The sequence below is a fragment of the Erinaceus europaeus genome, chromosome X (genome assembly GCF_950295315.1).
Source record: "Erinaceus europaeus chromosome X, mEriEur2.1, whole genome shotgun sequence".
NCBI classification, from domain to species: Eukaryota; Metazoa; Chordata; class Mammalia; order Eulipotyphla; family Erinaceidae; genus Erinaceus; species Erinaceus europaeus.
In genome coordinates, this window is record NC_080185.1 from 115499277 (window position 1) to 115512737 (window position 13461).

The window sequence follows — 13461 nt, forward strand, 5'->3', positions numbered from 1 at the left end:
AGAAAGAAAAAAATGTAGAAAGAAAGAAGAAAAGGTCACTGGGAGCATGGAATCATAATGCAGGTACCAATCCCCAGCAATAATGCTGGTGGAAAAAATAAAATAAGAAAAAAATGATCCAAGTAAACCATCATTTACCTCAGCCACTTCAGTGATAAGTACCCCAACTCCAGTGTAGTAAAATGGCAAGAGAATTACAGGGAGCAGAACAAGGGCTAAAATGCCCAGGAGTGCAAGGATGAAGTTATGCCAGATACCTGAAAGAAAGAGCGAAAAAAAAAAAAACACAAAAAAACCTGTAAGTACAGCAGGGGCAGGAATGATAACAGTATTTGGACTTCATAACACCTGGGCATTCTGATAAATGAGTATGGTAATCAGAACAAGCTGCAAAGCCGACACATTTAATTATTAGTACAGCAAAAAGATGTTCAGTGAGAGGCATCTTCCATTTTAGATACTGCAATCCACAATGAGCATGTTAATACCATATGAAGAGGACTTCATGTTAATGTAATTTAATGCTAATTGAATCTATATTATATTCTCTCTCTTTTTAAAAAAGTATTTATTATTTATTCCCTTTTGTTGCCCTTGTTGTTTTATTGTTGTAGTTATGATTGATGTTGTTGTTGTTGGATAGGACAGAGAGAAATGGAGACAGGAAGGGAAGACAGAGAGGGGGAGAGAAAGATAGACACCTGCAGACCTGCTTCACCGCCTGTGAAGCAACCTGCAGGTGGGGATCCCGGGGCTCAAACCAGGATCCTTATGCCGGTCCTTGCGCTTTGCGCCACCTGCGCTTAACCCACTGCGCTACTGCCCGACTCCCTATTCTCTCTCTTTTTTTTGCCCTCCAGGGCTTGATGCCTGTAATCCACTGCTCCTGGCAGCCTTTTTTTTTTTTTTTCATTTTTATTGGACAAGACAGAGAGAAACTGAGAGAGGAGGGGAAGATAGAGAGAGAGAAAGACAAGACACTTGAAGACCTACTTCAACACCTGTGAAGCAACCCCCCCACCTGCAGGCGAGGAGCCGGGGCTTGAACTGGGATCCTTGCACCGGTCCTTGTGTTTCATGTTATCATACTAGTGTGCTTAACCCGGTGCCACCGCCCGGCCCCCTCTATTATATTCTTTCTCTCTCTCTCTGATAACATGAAACAGCAACAGAAATATTTTCTGCTTACTAGACTCTTTTTCAGTAAACCTTCAGATTAATTTAAACAAAGTTTTAATATTGGAAAGGGATTTCAAGCACAAGGACTGGCTTAAGGATCCCAGTTCGAGCCCCCAGCTCCCCACCTGTAGGGGAGTTGCTTCACAGGCGGTGAAGCAGGTCTGCAGGTGTCTTTCTCTCCCCCTGTCTTACCCTCCTCTCTCCATTTCTCTCTGTCCTATCCAACAACGACATCAACAACAATAATAACTACAACAACAAGGGCAACAAAAGGCAAGATAGAAAGAGAGAAAGTCAGGCACATGCAGACCTGATTTCACTGCTCCTAAAGCAGACCTCCCTGCAGTTGAGAAGCACGGACTCAAACCTGGGTCCTTGCGTTTGGTAAAATGTGTGCTCAACCAGGTAGCCTGGTTTTATTATTTAAATAATAAAAATAAAAAAAGGATTTCAAAACTATCCAAATAAAAATTAAGATGAAATGAAAAACATCCTCACTCAATTGTGGTATGGAAATCCAAATGGCACTTGGGAAAAGAGATTGCTTTAAGAATAAATTTATGGGGGTCGGGCGGTGGCACAACTGGTTAATTGCACATAGGACCTGCGCAAGGGTCCCAGTTCAAGCCCCCTGCTCACCACCTGCAGGGAGTCGCTTCACAAGCAGTGAAGCAGATCTGTAGGTATCTGTCTTTCTCCTTCCCCATCCCTCTCAATTTCTCTCTGTTCTGTTAAAAAAAAATGGCTTCAGGAGTAGTGGATTCGTAGTGCAGGCACCGAGCCCCAGCAATAACCCAAGTTAAAAAAAAAAAAAAAGCCCCTCACTCTACATATCCTGGCATCCTCAAGAGAGTAACACTGTCAGTGGCTGAGAATCAAAGTGCTATAATGAGATAAAAATAGTTTAAAGACTTTTCTTCCAATTTGCAGGAAGGTGAATAAAGTCATAAAACTATTTTAGCCAATAGGATATGAGTGGGAGCAATGGGGGCACTCCAGTCCTACTGCCTAGAATGTAGCTATTATAGAACTAAGCCAGAGTCTGGACACAGAGGCTGCACAGTGAGATTAGTTGAGTTAGCAAGACAGAAAGAACAAGCCCCCAAACCACAGCATTACCATCGGTGCAGAATTATCTACATTTTGAATGTTTTATTAGAGTTTAAGACAGTTATTTTTAGCCATCACAGCAACAGATAATAGCTAATATATGTTCCATCTATCATTTCACACTATAAGATTGTCTTCTTCCCGGCCAGCAGTGGCTACCTGGTTAAGCACACATTTTACCAAACGCAGGGACCCAGGTTTGAGTCTGCGCTTCTCAACTGCAGGGAGGTCTGTTTTAGGAGCAGTGAAATCAGGTCTGCACGTGCCTGACATTCTCTCCGTCTTTCTATCTTGCCATCCTTTCTGAATTTCTCTGTGTCCTATCTAATAATAATTAGAAAGAAACAACAACAACAACAACAACAACAACAACAAAACTGGGGCATTGGGGCTGGGGAATGGCCGCCCCAATAGTGAATTCCTAGTACCAGCACTGAGTCCCAGCGATAACCCTGGCAGCAGTTAAAAAAAAAGGGGGGGGGGGTTTCGGGAGGTAGTGCAGCAGCTTAAGCACACATGGTGTGATGCAAGGACTGGCCTAAGGATTCCGGTTCGAGCCCCCGGCTCCTCAAGGGGGGGGGTCTCCTCACTAGCGGTGAAGCAGGTCTGCAGGTGTCTATCTTTCTCTTCCCCTCTCTGTCTTCCCCTCCTCTCTCCATTTCTCTGTCCTATCCAACAACAAGGACATCAATAACAACAACAATAATAGCCACAACAATGATAAAATAACAAGGGTAACAAAAAGGGAAAACAGTCTCCAGGAGCAGTGGATTCGTGGTGCAGGCATCGAGCCCCAGCAATAACCCTGGAAGCAAAAAAAAAAAAAAGGAAAGTCTTGGGAGCTGGGTGGTGGCTCACCCAGTTAAAGTGCACATAGTACCAAGCGCAAGGATCCGCGCAGGATCCCGGTTCAGCCCCCAGCTCCACACCTGTGGGGTGGCTCACAGGTGGTGAAGTTTAGGTCTGTAGGTGTCTATCTTCTCTCTCCCTCTCTATTTCCCCATCCCTCTCAATTTCTCTCTGTCCTATCCAATAAAATGGAAAAAAATGACCGCTAGGTGCAGTGGATAAATAGTGCTGGCACCGAGCCCCTCTGGAGGGAAAAAATGGTCTTCATTTTTTAATATTTATTTATGTACTTAAATTTTATTTATTGATTCATGAGAAAAGATAGGAGAGAAAGAACCAAACATCACTCTGGTACATGTGCTCAGGACCCCAAGAAGAGAGGCCAGTGCCCCATCCACTGCGACACCTCCCCGTCCACTTTATTTATTTATTTGCATTTTTTTGCCTCCAGGGTTATTGCTGGGGCTCAGTGCCTGCACTATGAACCCACTGCTCCTAGAGGCCATTTTTTCCCTTTTGTTGCCCTTGTTGTTTATCGTTATTATCATTGTTGTTGTTATTGCTCTGTCTGATAGGACAGAGAGAAGTCGTGAGAGAAGGGGAAGACAGAGAGGGGGAGAGAAAGACACCTGCAGACCTGCTTCACCTCTTGTGAAGCAACACCCCTGCAGGTGGGGAGCTGGGGGCTCCAACTGGGATCCTAATGGTGGTCCTTGTGCTTTGCGCCACATGCGCTTAACCTGCTGCACTACTGCCCAGCCCCCCTATTTATTTATTTAATGGGACAGAGAAAAATTGAGATGGGGAAGGGAAAGACACCTACAGTACTGCTTCACCACTAGTAAAGCCTCCCACCTATAGGTGGGCAGTGAGGGCTTAAATCCAGGTCCTTGTGTGTAGTATTGTGTGTGTTCTACTAGGTGCACCACCACTCTGCCCCTTAATTTATTTTTGCACAGGTATGATTGTCAAATTTTAGATATATCCATAGCAAGTCTGACCTAGAATATACTGATAATCTTTTTTATACTATACAGAGATCTCTTATTCATTTATCTAATTTATTTTTTCTTATACATGATAGGACAGAGGGAAATTGAGAGGGGAGGGGAAGATAGGGAGAAAGGGGCAGGGGAGATAACATAATGGTTATGCAAAAAGATTTTTACACCAGAGGGACCAAAGGTCCCAAATTCAATCCCCAGCACCACCATAAGCAGAAATTGAGCAAGTGCTCTGGTAGAAAAATAAACCAAAAACACAAAACAACAACAACAAAAACACCTGCATTCTGATTCACCACTGGTGAAGCTTCCCCCCTGAGGTGTACTTTGAACCCTGGTCCTTACACACGGCAAATTGTACAGTCCACTACATCTTTTACCTTAAAAAAAAAAAAAAGAAAACACTAATTTACTTATTTTATCTTTATTTTTTATATTTATTTTCCCTTTTTTTGCCCTTGTTTTTCATTGTTGTTATAGTTATTATTGTTATTGATGTCGTCGTTGTTAGGACAGAGAGAAATGGAGAAAGGAGGGGAAGACAGAGAGGGGGAGAAGAAGACAGACACCTGCAGACCTGCGTCACCGCCTGTGAAGTGACTCCCCTGCACATAAGGAGTCGGGGGCTCCAACTGGAATCCTTATGCTGGTCCTTGAGTTTTGTGCCAAGTGCGCTTAAGCGGCTACGCTACTGCCCGACTCCCTTATCTTTATTTTAAAATTATTATTATTATTATTACTATTATTACCTCCAGGGTTATCGATGGGGCTTGGTGCCTGCACTATGAATCCACTGCTCCTGGTGGCCATCTTTTTCATAGTTGTTGCTGTTATTGTTGTTGTTGCTGTTATTGTTGATGGATAGGGCAGAGAGAAATTGAGAGAGGAAGGGAAGACAGATAGGGGAAAGACACCTTCAGATCTGCTTCACTGCCTGCAAAGCAAGCCCCCCTCCAGGTGGGAAGCCGGGATCTCAAACCGGGATCCTTGCGCGGGTCCTGGCACTTCGCACTATGTGTGCTTAACCCGGTGCGCTACCGCCTGGCCCCCCTATTTTATCTTTTCTTTTTTTTATTTATCACGTTATTTCACATAGATTACATAACACTGTACTTTTTTAAAGATTTTTTTTTGCTTTTTCCCCCTTTTGTTGCCCCTTTTTATTGTTGTAATTATTATTGTTGTTATTGATGTCGTCGTTGTTGGATAGGACAGAGAGAAATGGAGAGAGGAGGGGAAGGCAGAGATGGGGAGAGAAAAATAGACACCAGCAGACCTGCTTCACCGCTTGTGAAGTGACTCAACTGCTGGTGAGGAGCCGGGAGCTCAAACCGGGATCCTTACGACGGTCCTTGTGTTTCGCACCATGTGCGCTTAAGCCGCTGTGCTACCGCCTGACTCCCCTATTTTACCTTTTAATGAAAGAAAGATAGATAGACAGACAGACATATACGCAGAGACAAAAACCAGAGGATGGCTTAGCTCTGGTTTATGGTGGTGCTGGGGATTGAACCTGGGATTTTAGAGGCTCAGGCATAAGAGTCTTTTGCAGAATGATTATGCTGTCTCCCCTGCCCCCCATAGTATTTACTTTCTTAATGACAACAGCGCATCACTCCAGCATATATAGTTCTGGGTACTGAATCTGGTCTTAAGTATATAAATCTAGTGCTCTATCTGCTGAGTCACCAACAGCCTCCAAAGAGGTTTTTTTTTGTTTGTTTGTTTTGTTTTTGGTAACTAGAACACAGCTCAGCAACAACTTAGGGTGGTTCTAGATACTGAACTTAGGATCTTGGAGCCCCAGGAATGAAAGTCCTTTTGTATAACCATTTATGTTATCTCCCCAGCCCCAATACACACATAGCATCAAACTATCAGGAACTATGTTTGTTTTATCACTCAATTATTTTGCACTTTTCTTATCTGCATATTCACATCTCATTTTTTATATTCACTACAGATCATACATGCGTGCACACACACACACATATATGTGCATATATATGGCTGTCAGAAAACTCATGATGCATTTTTGCTTAGGAAAAAAAATTCGACACGACATTTCCTACAGCCCAATATATACACACATAATTGTCTATAAGGCTCCTTTTAAAATTTTCACGCAATGCTGCAACAGCTTTGCTCACATTATGTATGTAATTAAGTCTGTGTCTGTGAGGGTATGGAAAATTACATAGGAGTGGATTTGCTGGGTAGTCCTTAAAATTAACCAATGAGTTTGCATTAGTTTATATTCTCATAAGAGTATAGATTCTCTAACTTCAGACATTGTCATCTGCTAGGCAAAAAGTAAAATCTTATTTAATCTCCTGCACCACCATAAGCCAGCGCTGAGCAGTGCTGTGGTAAAAAGGAAAAAAAATAAAAGTAAAATCTCTTTATGTCTTGATTGCTATTCCCTTAATTATGTTTGGGCTTCTACATTCTTTCATGCTCACTAAAAAGTACCACTATAAACCAGAGCTGAGCAGTGCTCTAGTAAAAATAAATAAATAAAAAATTAAAACTGGAGGAACTCAAGTATTTCAAGCATTCTACCCACTGAGTCAGTTCCCCAGACACTTGCCTGTATTTTTTGCAATGCTTTCATCTGAAAGGCAAAAATCAGTATCTCCTCAATAAAGTGATACTGAAGTTGGAAGACGGGTTGTGGGGAGGAAAAAAGTAAAATCAAAACTAACAAAAAAAATTCCTGTGCTAGTTGTTTGATCCACTTGAATTTACTGTAGTCAAACTAATTTAGAAATATAGTCATAGCACATACCCTGCCCTACCTGCTAGTCCCAACACAACCTCACAAAATAAACAATCCCCACTGTTATGTGGAAAACTGAGAAATGTTATGCATGTACAAACTATTGCATTTACTGTTGAATGTAAAATGTCAATCCCCAATAAAGAAACTAACTAAATAACTAAGTAAACAATCCCCACGATTACATGCCACCCAAGTCATGTGCTAAATCCAGCTACCCCACTGGCCCCCAACAACTCCTTAGGATGGAATAGTCCACCAAGATCGCCTAGACATACCCTCACAGTTCCTTCCTTACCAAGATGATGCTACCAGTCAGTCAAACCATTTCCCATCTAAATAACAGTCAGGGACACACACAGCAGCACCAACTCCTGGATTTTCCCAGCTCTCGTCAGGGATGCCAGATCATCCCTATAGGCTGCAGATCTGTCCACAGTGGCTAAGTGGCAGAACACACACACTCCCTTCATTTCAGCAACAGCATGTCCACTAATGATTTATTTATAAGTGCACCAACCAAATCCCTGTTGAAGCTTTTATTATTTTCTGGAGCGGGGGTTCTTGACAGTGGCACTATTTGAATTTGGGGCCAGGTAATTCTGCTATGGGGACTGCCTTATACACTATAGGCTATTTAGCAGGATCTGTGGCCTCTTCCCACAGGATACCAGTAGCATTCTCCCCCACCCCCTTTCTCCGTTTTCTAGGTAATGTATTTATCTATGCAATAAGACTTTTTTTTTCTTTGAAACAGGAACTTTATTTTTGCTTTTTATATGACATTAGGTATAAACAGCAAGTGTTAAAAGCCCAACACCTACACAATACATTGACAACTGAGCACCACTAGGTGGAAAGGCCAAGAAAACAGTTTACAACGTTATCTCATAGTATTTGGGGGGAATAAAAATGACTAAAATAGTTTTAAACTAGTAGTATTGACTCATATCTAATATTCAACAGTACATTGCACAGCCAAAATAGTGATATAAAATCTATTAACATCAATAAGTATAGCCAAAGTCAAGATAGTAAAGAAAACTCATATAACTATTTTAACCAGAAATTACACTTCATGTATGTATGCAGTCACTCATTCTTTTCAAGCAAATCTTCCACAAAATAAGCCACCAACCGCCAGAAAAGCACAGTTATTAAACATATCCCTAAAAGCATAAACATGAACATATAACCCCCCAAAAGTTCTTAAAAATTGTATTCAACAGGTGAAGTCCATAATTAAAAGAATGCGAATATCAGTCTTGGTTTTGGCACTGCTGCATAAGGAACTGTCTTTTGATGAGAGGTGCATGTGTTATCCTGTTACTGGAACCAAATTTTACAAAACACCATATTTTCAAGTGCTATTATAGAGCAAGGTAAGACATGTTAACTTTTAAAAACAATTTTACCAGTAGTTTTACTACTCTTAACAAAACAGGGCCATCACATACCTAGAACTTTTTTTTTGGAAACTACATAGACAAATCAATTTTTAAGCATACTCCAGGAAGATATTCTCCAGGTTTGAGAAGGGACTTCTCTCCCTCCCCTTTTTAATGGCTATTTTTCTTTCTAGTATGTGTTAAGATATGAGATTTCAGGTTGGTAGATTGAGCAAACCTTCTATTACAATTATCAAAAGGACACATAAATGGTCTGTCCCCAGTGTGGATCCGGACATGGGTACGCAGGTTGAAATCGAGGGAAAAGCGTTTCCCGCAGCCTTCAAAGGTGCATTGGAAGGGCTTCTCCCCGGAATGGACCAGCTGATGGCGCTTTAACTTGGAGCTCTCCACAAAGGCTTTGCCGCACTCGGCGCAGACGTGCACGCGGGGGCCGTGGGTGTGCAAGTGCTTCCGCATGGCCGAATTATCGTGGAACATCTTCTCGCAGCCTTTATGTGGGCAGGCGACGGTGCGAGGGGTGCCCTCCTTGGCTTTCCTGGGCTTCATCCTGGTGAATTCCGCCAGCTGCTTGGGGTCGGAGAGGTCGATGCCAGGTATTCCTCCGGGTGGAAGCTTCTTTCCCCTCATGTATTCAGAATAATCAGGAGGGGAGCTCGGTGGGCGCTTGGCATCACCGTTGTTGATGTTGTTGTCCTTGTCTTCGTTGTCGTCCTTGTTGTTGTTGACACCGTCATTGTTGTTTTTGTTGTTGTTGCCGTCCGGCCACACGGTGATACTGAACTCGCCCTCCGGGGTCTTGATCTTCATCTGCTTCAGCCCCCACTGAACAGTGCTGGGCTTGTTGTTGTCGCTTTGCCCGTGGGCCTCACTGTGGCTCCTCTGGCTGCACTTCTGGGCGCACTCGGGGTTGGAGGATGGGGCCCAGGAGGAGCTAGAGGCCGAGGTGGGTGAGGTGGGCGTGGATGAGGACGCCGAGCCCAACAGGGACGCCATGGTTTGCTGGTAGTAGGCGTCGTCGGCTGGCGGCACGGCCACCCCGCTCTCCAGGTTGCAGCCAGACAGCGGGCTGTCGGAGTCGTTGTAGCCCACCACCTCCTCCTGCGTCTGCAGCACAATCATCTCCTGGTCGTGGTCTCCGTGGCTCAGGTTGTTATTCACGAGCGGCTGCATCGCAATAAGGGGCGGGTGGTGGTGGCCGCCGTGGATCCAACTGCCACTGAAGTCGTGGTACTCCTCGAGCGTCTCCATGGCCATGGTCTCCACAGGAATGGCTTCCAGGTGGATCTGGTGCAGGGTCAGTAAGTTGGCAGGCACCTCTGAGTTCTCGATGGAATCATAAATAGCTTCGTTTGAGGCCATGATTGGCAGGATTGGTGGTGGCCTCTGGCTCACAGAAGTTCGGGGAAGGTAAAGCTGCCAGCGCGTGAGACACTCCAGCGGAAGTGCGGGGCCCACAGCAACCAACTGAGGTGGCAATGACGTGACACAGGAGGAAGGCGCGGGTGCTTCCGGGCACCACGCATGCGCTCTGCTCACCCCCACTCAATCACTTCCTGGGGCTATGCCGCCACGCGCCGCCCAGACGTACCCCTGTTCCCCTGCCTCTGTGCTCCGCCCAATGCCCGAGCTAGCGGACTTTCAATCCGCCTGCCAGCAGCCGCAATTTTGAATTTCATTTTTGTTGGTTTTCTCATCCAAGTCATCTCCTGATTTCAGGTATGTCAGTTATTGAGAGGCAGGGCATTTCTTTCTAATATTTATGAGTCTTTTCCAGTGTTTGATTTACATGGACTATCCTGTATTTAGAGCGTTCATAATACTTTAAGTGACAGTTAACAGTGGCATTACTTGTCGCGTTGCTTAATATTTCTAAGTGCTATGCTATTAAAAATTATCCAGTTATTATTTTTTAAGATACAGACACAGAGGGAAACAGATCACAGCTTCTTCTAATGTGGCAGGGGGGTCGGGCTCAAACGTGGGTCACACACTATCCTAGGGAACTACTTTACTGTCTCCCAGCTATTTCTACTTTAACTATGACTGTACTCAATTTTCTTAGACTTCATTATTTTCACGAGAAAGAAGGAAAGAATAAATTGATGAGAAAGAAACGACTAGAGCACACCGCCCATCTCTGGCATAAACCGGTGCAGGGCTTGAACCTGGGGTCAGGCAAGCAAGTCCTTGCTCTACCACTAACTTTCCTCTTTGCACTCACTAAGGAGTAATTTTTGGTCATCGCCAGGGATTCCTTGCTCAAAATCGATTTTTTTTTTTTTTGAAGACAGAGACAGAGAGGCAAAGACCAAGGTAGGGAAGCTGTTACCACTGTCGTGAAGGCAGGACTCTAACGTAAGTGTGAGCGTGGCAAAGCAGGTACATTCTTTTTCTTATGGGTCATTCACAGAGACATTACGATGGTTCTTTTCTATTACATTTTTCTTTTTTTCCCAGTCTTGTTTTGATGCTTTGCTGCTTCATATAGTAAGACTCACAACCGTTAAGTTTTTATAGTGGTTTATACTGCTTTATAATTAATTGATCCAGGGAGTTGGGCGGTAGCGCAGCGGGTTAAGCGCATATGGCGCGAAGCGCAAGGATGGGCGTAAGGATCCCAGTTCGAGCCCCTGGCTCCCCACATGCAGGGGAGTCGCTTCACCGGCGGTGAAGGAGGTCTGCAGGTGTCTTTCTCCCCCACTCTGTCTTCCCTATCGCTCTCGATTTCTCTCTGTCCTATCTAACAACGACGACATCAACAACTACAACAACAATAAAAAAATTAACTGATCCCTTTCTTAATGCTTTAGATACATTTTCTGTTCATTTTTGCAAGGTATATTCTGTTGATGTTACTCTAAATCTTTTACTTTTTATTAAAGTATATATTTTAATTTATTATTATTTTTATTTATTTGATAGCCAGAAATTGAGAGGGGAAGAGGAGATAGAGAAGGAAAGAGAGAGATACCTGCAGCACTGCTTCACCACTAGTGAAGCTTTTCCCCTGCAGGTGGGGACGGGGGCTTGAACCTCGGTCCCTGCACTCAGCCAGGTGTGTTACCACCCGGCCCCAAATACTTTTTTTAAAAAGATCTTTTTTAAATGCATATTTTTCTTAAATATCAGGTATATAAACAATTAGGTAAACTTGCAGAGAAACTGACCAAGATGCATAAAGTATCCTAGATGGATCATTTATTTTTATATTTTCCTTATTGGGGGGATTAGTGGGTTTATAGTAAAAATGAAATACAGTTGTTGGTACATGTGTAAAAGTTCTCAGCTTTCAGGCGGGGGTAAATAGCATAATGGTTATGCAAAGAGACTCATGCCTGAGTTTCCAATCCCCCGTACCACCACAAGCCAGAGCTGAGCAGTGCTCTGGTAAAACAAAACAAAACAAAACAAAACAAAATACCACCGCAATTTTCTGCAAAACACACTCTAACCCCCTAGGTTTTTCTCCACCATCATACACCAGGACCAGAAACTTCCTCCACCTCCGGAATCCTTTACTTTGGTGCAATAGCGGTATATTTTTATACACCTCAAATTTGGGGTGCATTTTCTCCAAATTAAGGGTATGGCTAGATGGCAGCTTATTTCACATGTATTAACAAGGCATTTGACTTTAAATTTTCCTTTTTTCTGTTTTCTTTGTTCTATGTTCATGTTTTCACTATGATAGTCTCAGGCATTATGTGTGTCTAGCATTTACATGTATATTCTCTTTTTTAGTTTATTTTAATATTACTATCATTATCATTATTACCAGAGCACTACTCAGCTCTGCCTATGGTGGTGAGAATTGAACTTGGGACCTTGGAGCCTTAGGCATGAGTTTTTTCACATAACCGTTATGCTATCTCCCCACCCTCACTGACTGATTTTTTTATTTTTTAACACACACCAAAGTCTCTCTCCATTTAGCTTTGACTATTGGTGCTGGGGATTGAACCTGGGACATCTAGCAGGCAAGTCCACTGTACATTTCTTTGCTTTTTCATCATCCATTTCTTTGTTTATGAGGTGCAGGGATTCACTCTGGGCCTCATATATGGGAAGCAGGAGCTCTACTACTGAATTCCATTCCCACTCCATATCTTTAACTAAAACATTCATCAACTCTCTTATTTTTTTCATATATTAACTCTAGGTGGTTTATTTTTAAATATTTATTTATTTCCCTTTTGTTGCCCTTGTTGTTTTTTATTGTTGTTGTAGTTATTATTGTTGTAGTTACTGATGTCATCATTGTTAGATATGACAGAGAGAAATGGAGAGAGGAAGGGAAGACAGAGAGGTGGAGAGAAAGATAGACACCTGCAGACCTGCTTCACCGCCTGTGAAGCGACTCCCTTGTAGGTGGGTAGTCGAGGGCTCGAACCGGGATTCTTATGCTGGTCCTTGCGGTAGCTACCGCCCAACTCCCAGTTTCTTTATTTTTTAATGAGGATAAACATAATCTTTATTAGAATGCTGTTGGAACTGGATTATTTTTATTTGCTTTGGGTAAGAAATTACCATAAAATTCTAATTAATGTATTGAAATCAAGTATAGTAGAAAGACTATTTAAATCTTTTCAGTGATTTATTTATATCTGTATATGTGTGAATAAGTGTGTAGGTGCCAGGCTGTGGCACACCTGGTTGAGTGCACATTACAATGTGCAAGGACCTGGGTTCGAGTCCTTGGTCCCCACCTGCAGTGGGAAAACTTTGCAAGTGGTGAAGCAGGGCTGCAGGTGTCTCTCTCCCTCTCCCTTCTCAATTTTTGGCTGTGTTTATCCAATAAATAAATAAAGACAATAACAAAATATTAAAAAAGAAAGGTAATTCTAGAAAAAAGTAAGTGTATATATGCATACGATTTTCTTTTTTTTTTAGCCACTTTTTTCCATTTTATTAGATAGGACAGAGAGAAATTGAGTGGGGAGGGAGAAATAGAGAGGGAGAGAGAAAGCTAGATACCTGCAGATCTGCTTCACTACTCATAAAGCAGACCCACTGCAGGTGGGGTGCATACGATTTTCTAATTTGCACACATATAACATATATTTTAAAACTGCTGAAAACTTATCAAATCAATTTCTGGAAAAATCAATTTTTTTTTTCATTAGAGCAC

The 13461-nt window shown here is 42.8% G+C and overlaps 2 protein-coding genes across 5 annotated transcripts in view; both read right to left on the reverse strand.

Moving 5' to 3' along the window:
- Nucleotides 1–13461, reverse strand: part of MBTPS2 (membrane bound transcription factor peptidase, site 2) — a 62843-nt gene that overhangs the window by 22350 nt on the left and 27032 nt on the right. For all 4 annotated transcript variants that reach the window (XR_009547493.1, XM_007538964.3, XM_060182883.1 and 1 more), the window contains one exon: nucleotides 139–257. Coding sequence is in view for 3 of the 4 variants with exons in the window: in XM_007538964.3 (XP_007539026.1) it covers nucleotides 139–257 (119 nt within the window). In the remaining variant the exon portion in view is untranslated. The remainder of the gene's footprint in view (nucleotides 1–138; nucleotides 258–13461) is intronic.
- Nucleotides 7642–10211, reverse strand: YY2 (YY2 transcription factor). The gene has a single exon (XM_007539038.3). The coding sequence runs from the start codon at nucleotides 9690–9692 to the stop codon at nucleotides 8481–8483; it is 1212 nt and encodes a 403-aa protein (XP_007539100.1). The 5' UTR covers nucleotides 9693–10211; the 3' UTR covers nucleotides 7642–8480.

What these genes read in the sequence shown, in the direction of transcription:
- YY2 (XM_007539038.3), bottom strand. Translation starts at nt 9,692, where the DNA reads ATGGCCTCAAACGAAGCTATTTATGATTCCATCGAGAACTCAGAGGTG.